General features: G+C 51.8%; 1 protein-coding gene across 3 annotated transcripts in view; it reads right to left on the bottom strand.

The window, feature by feature from the left end:
* Positions 1-7,760, bottom strand: part of DHRS3 (dehydrogenase/reductase 3) — a 45,314-nt gene that overhangs the window by 2,385 nt on the left and 35,169 nt on the right. For all 3 annotated transcript variants that reach the window (XM_004705171.3, XM_045299150.1, XM_045299149.1), the window contains exon 5: positions 3,800-3,925. In XM_004705171.3, coding sequence (XP_004705228.1) covers positions 3,800-3,925 — 126 coding nt within the window. The remainder of the gene's footprint in view (positions 1-3,799; positions 3,926-7,760) is intronic.

Below are 7,760 nucleotides of genomic sequence, written 5' to 3'. Positions count from 1 at the left end.
GGGAAGGCTGCAATGTTTTAGGGGAAGACAATGGTGGGCAAGTCCCAGAGGAGGGTCATTTCTAGAGGGCCAATCTTGACGGGAGCACTCCTCAACTCCAAACAGGCCATGTTTAAAGGAATCCTACCCGATGTTCTTTTGAATTCAATGCCTTTGGGATTGGCATGCTTGTCGTCTTCCCCATTAGAGTAAGCCTCCAGAAGGCGGGGCTGTGTCGCAGGGTCTCTAGAATAGTGGTTCTCAAAGTGGTCCAGGAAGCTCTGAGTATCGCACCCCTTTTCATGGGTGAAGCCAAACCATCTTTATAATCATCCAAAGGCCTTCCTCACCCCTCACCCCACGCCACCCCGGCTCCTCATTTTCTCATTGAGGGCACAGTGGGTTTGCTAGAGGGCACATGGATACAATGCCACAATGGATTGAAATCAGATGCAGGTACAGCATCTAGCTGTTTCCAATTAAGCCAGACAATAAAGAGATTCACAAAATGCCTAAAACAATGCCACGCTTCTCACTGCATGTCATTTGTTTTGGAAAATATTACTCACACACAACAATCATGTGGACGTTAAAGCCACCCGTCTGCTAGTTTGCGGTACTATGGTGGCTTGGGTTGTTGCGACATTCAAAGCCATGTCCATGGAATTTCAAATGCCAGCAGGGTCATGCAGAGTGGACAGTGTTCAGCAGTTTCCACACTGAGAGCGACTAGGAGGAAGGACCTGGTGAGACGGCTAAAGCAATTGGCCAGTTCAAGTTTGATGAGTCGCGCAAGCATGGTCTGATGTCAGGTCAGAAGAGGAGTCCCTCCGGTGGAAGGCACGCAAAATAAGACTGGACCAGAGCGGCCTCCTCCAAGCGGGGCTGACGGCCAGGAAGTGGGTGGAGTAAAGCTTTCTTGACTTGCTGATGTGGCACCAATCAAGATGAGAAGAAACAGCGGCAAGCACCCACCAGTAACCAGCATGTGGATTATACCAAGTATGACTCTAGGAAAACTGAAAGCCATCCACAATGAAGCGGGATGCATACAGATCAGTACGGTATGCCTCATGGACCGGCAGTGACCGTTTTTGGATTAGATAACCATGCAATCTACTCTGCCAGGAATGCCAAGTCGCAGAGGAATGGCACCCTCAGTGCCATCAGGAATCCGAGCGTTCCTACTCCTCCGGGCAAGACCAGGAATACAACGGAACCGCTACTCTAATTCATGCACCAACCACCAATGGCAAACACCGTCAGTGAAGAGTTTTGCCAACTCCTGCAGCATGAAATTGATCAAACACGCAAGCAAGAGGGATTGATAATTCTTGGTGGCTAACATTCCAAAGCTGGAAACAAAGAAGGATCAGTCGCTGGGACACATGGCCTGGGTGATGGAAATGATGCCAGAGGTATGATAGACTCTGGGGAAGCCAATGATGTCCCCACTGCAGGTGTCTGTCAACAGCATAAAGAGTGACTGCACACGGGGACCAACCTGGAGTGAAAGCACAGGAAATCAAACGGACTCCACCTGTGGAGAGAGGCAAAGGGAAACCCAGCACCATCAGGCAGAACCAGGCCAGGGGCCAAACAGGACAGCCCATCAGTTTCTCATCTGTGAGCTCAATTTGAAGCAGAAGAAAGTGAAAACAAGGCCACCAGAGCCCAGGTACAATTCTGGATATGCCCTCCGGAGCTTAGAGGTCATCTCAAGACTGGGACGGGGGCACCGAACAATGATGATTTGTGAGATGCTATCAAGAAAAACAAACGTTTAGGTTCATTTTAGAAAAACCAGAAAGAAAGAAAACACATGTCAGAATTGACATCAGAAGAGACCCTGAAACGTGCTCTTAACTGTGGAGTAGCGAAGGCACGTGGAAGGAGGGATGGAGTCAAAGAGCCAAGCAGAACGGTTCAAAGAGCAGCTTGAAAAGACAAAGTCTTATGAAGAAACACGCACACAGCTGGAGTCAGAAGTGAAAAATCATACTCGGCGTTTTCCAAGCTTGAGAACAAAGAGAAAAGAACAAGCCTGGAGCTTCCCTGTTGAAGGATTCTACGCCAAGAGGAAGCTGAAAGGAATATACCAGCTACTGTAGCAACACGGATTCGCCAGTGTCCAATCATTTTAAGATCACACGAAAGGGAGGAATTTAAACGGCACCGAGGGCATTCCAGGCTCCAGGAATACCAACTGAAGAGTTTCCAAGGGGGGATGCAGCCTTGGAAGCACTCCCTCATCTATGCCAAGGAATTTGGAAGGAAGCCACCTGTTTAACTAACTGGAAGAGACCCATTATTTGTGCCTGATCCAGAGAGAGGCAATACAACCGAATGCAAAAATTATTGAACAATATCACTGAGATCATGCACAAGGATAATTCTGCTGAAGAGAATTTTTAAAATGACAGAAAACTGCCAGAAATTCAAACAGGATTCAGACGAGAACATGGAACGAGGGCTCTAATTGCTGACACCAGGTGGATCTTGGCTGAAAGTCGAGCAAGCCAGACAGATGTTGACCTGTGGTTTATTAATTCTGTGTGGCTCGTGGAACAAACTATGGACAGCACTGAGAAGAACACGGCATGATGCTCATGGCTACTGCGTAGTTTCGAATCAGGACAGGTGTGTGTCAGAGCTGATACAAATCGTCTGAGAAGCTGGAGTGCAAGGAGAGAATGGGGCAGCAGGATTAGCACACTCACGAAACACCTGCGGTAGGTAGATGACACCACCCACTTGACTAGAAGAGACAAGGATGAGGACTTCAAAGACTACAGTGCTGAGGACGGACCATCCTTCAACCCAAATAAAACCACAATCCTTGCCACTGGACCAGTAAGTACCATCACGATACACACAGAAAACGATGCTGTTGTCAAGGGTCATTTCACCAGCAGGCAGAAGCAGCCTCCGTGGAAGCAGCAGTCAGACACTCCCGTGAAGGCTCGCACGGGGCAAGTGTGCTGCACACGGCCTCTTGAAGGCGAAGGCGTTGAAAAGGAAAGACGTCGCGCTGAAGACCAAGGTGCGTCTGACCCAAGCCACGGTATTTTCCAGCATCTCATCCACAGGGGAGATCCGGACGACGAATAAGGAGGAGGAAGCAAAGACTCGATGCTCGCTGAAATGATGGGGTGGGGAAGAGTGCGGGCACCAATCTCTCTCGGAAGGAGTACAGCCAGGATGCTTCTCAGATGGGAGGCTGCTGAGGCTTTGTCTCCAGTACTTGGGCTGCCATCAGAAGAACATCCCGCTCGGTAACATCAACACAAGAGAAAGGACCTTAAGAGAGGGACTGTCACCGTGGGGCTGCCACTGTGGGCTCAGACATGGCGGTGGTGTGGGCTGCAGCGGGGCCAGCGGCTAAAGTTCTGCTGTACTAAGATCGCTTGAATTGGAACGGGCTTGATAGCACCTGACACTGTCAACACGGTAGCAGTTATGTGTTTGTGTTTTACTGCAGTTTTTAAATGCCCGAATAGATGTCAGTACGAACCATTGTTCTCAGTCCACTTTAACTTTAAACACAGTAATTAGTGATGGGTACGGGTCAACCAGTCTTGGGGTTCCTCAGTCGTTTCTAAGACTGTAAAGAGATCCCCAGACCCCAAAGTCTGAGAACCGCTACCCCAGAGTAAAAATAGTAAACCCGTGGGAGACGCATCTCTATCTCTCATTCTCATGCCCAGAGCAGACATAACCAATCAATCACATGAGGATGTGCTCTCCACCTGCTGACTCTTCCCCAGCAAGAGCAACGACCAGCAGGAGCTGGACCGGGCACTTCCCACCAACCCCCTACCTTTTCAAGATAATGAGGGCATGCATGGTCCAGGGGAGCAGGAGGAGGGCCTGGTTGAGCTGCACAGCCTCCACCGTCCTCCGCGCTACCGTCTCTGGCTTCAGTGGCGGGAAGAGGTTGGGAAACCTGAAAGCAGGAAGAGACGTGGTGGTTTCTGCTGGATTCCAGGGTGCTTCTGCTGAAAGCCCCTCTGGGCTGACACGTCCGGGTCACCCTGTTGCTTCTTCTGTTTGGAATGTTCCCCATACCCCAGGCTGGTCAGCCTGCCCCCATTCCCTTCATGCTTCCTAGACCTGGGGTACTTGTGAGGCAGGGCTCCCAGGCCCAAGGGGAGCCCGTGTTGAGCAGCAGCTCCAGACAAAAGTGCCTGAGAGGGCTCCTTTAAGACGCGCTCAAGAGCCCCCAAGGGATCCCAGTGTGTGGGATGGAGGGTGGGTGCCGGCCCTGCAATCTGGCAACTGCCTACCTTGGCAAGAGCTCGTCTCCCCTAGTCATCCTGGCCCATCTTTCTGGTCTGTCTTTCAGCTCTCTGTGGTCTCGGGGCTTTTGTCCAGCTGTCCCCTCCTCTTGGATCCCTCCTCCTGGCAGAGTTTCAGCCCCATCCACCCCAAGTGGCTTCTGGTCATTTCCTTGACCACATTGCCCTCTAGAATGGCCCGGCCTGTTTGTTTATATCCCTGTTAATTGCGATCTCTCCCATTTGACTATGAGTTTCACAAGAGCAGGTGGACTCCTGGTTGGCCTTACTCCCTGTTACGTCCCCAGCATGATGTTCAACACACAGTAGGTGCTCAACAAAAACTTGCTGAATGGCTGGATATTGAACAACTTGTCATTTGCTCAGTGTGTCCTGCTTACCTGCCTGGAGGGTAGAGCTCAACCAGGCATGCCCTTCTCTGCTTAGCGTACTCATTCACAGATTCAGCAATTCATTCACGCACTGAGTCATTCACTGGAATATCTGCAAATGGATGAATGATTGGGGGGTGGAACATCGGGGGTTTCTCAGGCCCCATTCATTGTCTGTCTTGGGGTCTGGATAATGATGGAGCGCAGGAGGTAGGGGTGGGAAGTAGACAAGAAGCCCTTCACTGCAGCCTCAGCTCCTCAACTGCCAGCTCTTGGCTAAGTGCTCCACCCACATCATTCTCTCCCACTGACAGATGGGAAGCTTGAGGCTCAGTGGAGTACTAAGTCCTCCACCCAGGCCTGCTGGATCCCAGGCCAATGCTCTGTCCGCTGGCCTCATTTGCTGGGCCTGTAGGTGCAGGGCTGTGCTGCTGGCTCTGACCTCAATCCCACAAAAGGCTCATGGTCTGTTCTGGCACCAGCCGGATTAAGGGTGGTGAGTCACTGGGTCTGATGTCACTCCTGAGCCACAGGCTGTTCTCAGGCCGCCAGAGCGGGCTTGGCCTCAGAGGGCCCATGTATCTCTGCCCTCATGTCTGCTTCCCAGGGCTGCGAAGGTACGGAGAGCCCTGCGCTCTGGAAGGGCCGAGACCTGGGTGCTGCGAGGCGGGCCTGTTGCGCCAGCTCGCTCATTGCAGAATCCTACAGACGCTCAACAGTCTGGGGTTTCGGGCCAGTTCTGTTTCTTGCGGGGAAAAGAAGGCAGGACAGACAGACCAAGCTCCTTGGGGCTGTGGGACAAGATTCCACAGGAGGGTCTAACTTGGGGCAACAGGCCCGTCTGCTGGAGGCACTCCTGGCTTTTCCTTCTCAGCAGGTGGGACGGGCGGGCCCAAGCATGGGCGCCTACCTCCCACAGAGGGCAGCACTCACAATGGCCAAGCAGGGCTCCCATTCCTGCTCAGCCACTGCTAGCTGTGCGGTGTTGGGGAAGTCACTTTGCTTCTCGGACCTCAGTCCCCTCCCCTGTAAAATGGGGATATAGCAGCTCTCTCACAGGGTGGCTGTGAGGGAAGTACCTGGGGAGGGGAACTGAGAAGATGCTCCACTACGAGTAACTGCATAACCACTGCGGCCCCTTGGAAACCCAGCAGTGCCGCGCTAAACATCTGCCTCCTATCCTTGATCCTGAGAAGCTGCTAAGTATGGCTGGGAGGCAAACCATAATCACCACCCTCTCCTTCCCCCTATCAGCAGGCAATGGGCTTTTTCATCATGCTTTTACTACTCTCCCTGCCACATCCCAGGAGGTCATCCTGCACAACCCCAAACAAACTTACTGTCACCCAGGACTGGTTGAGCCACACCTGGATGTCCCCCTGCTCAGCCTCTGTCCTTGTGGAGACAGGGTACGATCACCGAGCCTCTTTTATTGATGAGGAAACTGAGGCACAGCAAAGTCAAGTAATTGACCCAAGGTCACACACTTGGCCCACACTTCGAACAACTACAGAAACATTCGTCTAAGCACCTTGTTCTTGCTAGTGGCAGAGACAAAACCGTGCTAGAAGGGGATGTCGCGCCCATTTCGGTGCTCAGGGCACTTAACCCAATCTGTGGGCTTCACTCACTGCACATGCCCATTGACAGGCACCTGGATGAGAAACAACAAAACCAAACAAAATGCAGTTGTCTTGAGGGAAACTTGACAACATCGGATATCGTACTCCCACCACTGCCGCGGAGTGACTGCAGGACAGAGCGCCACTGCCCTGGGGGTCTCTGAGACCGCAAGTCGCACAACTGCAGCTTTCTTTCACCGAGTGGCTGATGGGTTTGAACTGCCAACCATGCAGTCCAACCTTTTTTTTTTTTTAAATCACTTTATTGGGGGCTCATACAGCTCTTATCACAACCCATACAGACATCCATTGTGTCAAGCACATTTGTACATTTGTTGCCATCATCATTCTCAAAACGTTTCTTTTCTACTTGAATCCTTGGTATCGGCACCTCATTTTTTCCCCTCCTTCCTCCACCCTCCCTTCCTGATGAACCCTTGATAATTTATAAATTATTATTATTTTTTCATGCCTTACACTGACCGATGTCTCCCTTCACCCACTTTTCTGTTGTCCATCCCCCCGGGAGGGAGGTATATGTAGATCATTGTGATCAATTCCCCCTTTCTCCTCCCACCTTACCCTTACCCTCCTAGTATTGCTAATCTCAATATTGGTCCTGATCTGTCCTGGATTCCCTGTGTTTCCAGCTCCTATCTGTACCCGTGTACATGCTCTGGTCTAGCCGGATTTGTAAGGTAGAATCCGGGTCATGATAGTTGCGGGGCGGGGGGAGGAAGCATTAAAGAACTAGAAGTTGTATGTTTCCTCAGTGCTAGACTGCACCCTGATGCTGTCCAACCTTTAACCCCCTATGTCACCACGGTTCCTGGCATGGCAAGTGAATGTGCTAGTGCCAGGTGCCGTTTAGCTGAGGGGCACGTCTTTTGGCACTATATCTGACAAGGTCCCGGTGCGAGCCATCAGGTTTTCAGTGGCTGAGACCTCAGCAGTGGACGGCCTGGTCCTTCTGTCTAGTCTGACCCTGGTCTAGAAGCTCTGCTGGAGCCCGTTCGTTCTCTTTGGGTGACCCTGCTGGCATTCGAAATACCAGTGAACTGGCTTCCAGCATCACAGCCACGCACAAGTCCCCCCAGTCTGACGGACAGACGAGGGGCGGGGAAAGTGAACGCGTGCCTGTTAATGGACACGGGACATTAGCAGTCCTCCATTCAGTCTACTCTGCATTCATGCTTTATGCTGAGTGTAGGAGGCACATCGGAGCTGTGCTGGGGCATACTCGTCTGCCTCTGGGACAGACTCTGGTGATGTTGGCCACTAGGAAAGGACTTAGCCACGGTGAAAATACGACGAGAAGTAACTGCTTCCTGGGCATCTGGAATGTCCGGGTGGGCGTAAGTACTCTTCACAGACGAGCAAAGTAAAGCTCGGAGAAGTAACAAAACCAGCCCAAGTTTCCAGCACTGAAGGGCAGCTGAGGCGCCACTCAGAGCCCCGTGTTTGTGACGCTCACCCCCCCAAACCACAGC

Source organism: Echinops telfairi, unplaced genomic scaffold (assembly GCF_000313985.2).
Source record: "Echinops telfairi isolate 266 unplaced genomic scaffold, ASM31398v2 ScPeMD7_7457;HRSCAF=8495, whole genome shotgun sequence".
NCBI lineage: Eukaryota > Metazoa > Chordata > Mammalia > Afrosoricida > Tenrecidae > Echinops > Echinops telfairi.
This window is presented reverse-complemented; position numbering and strand designations above follow the sequence as displayed.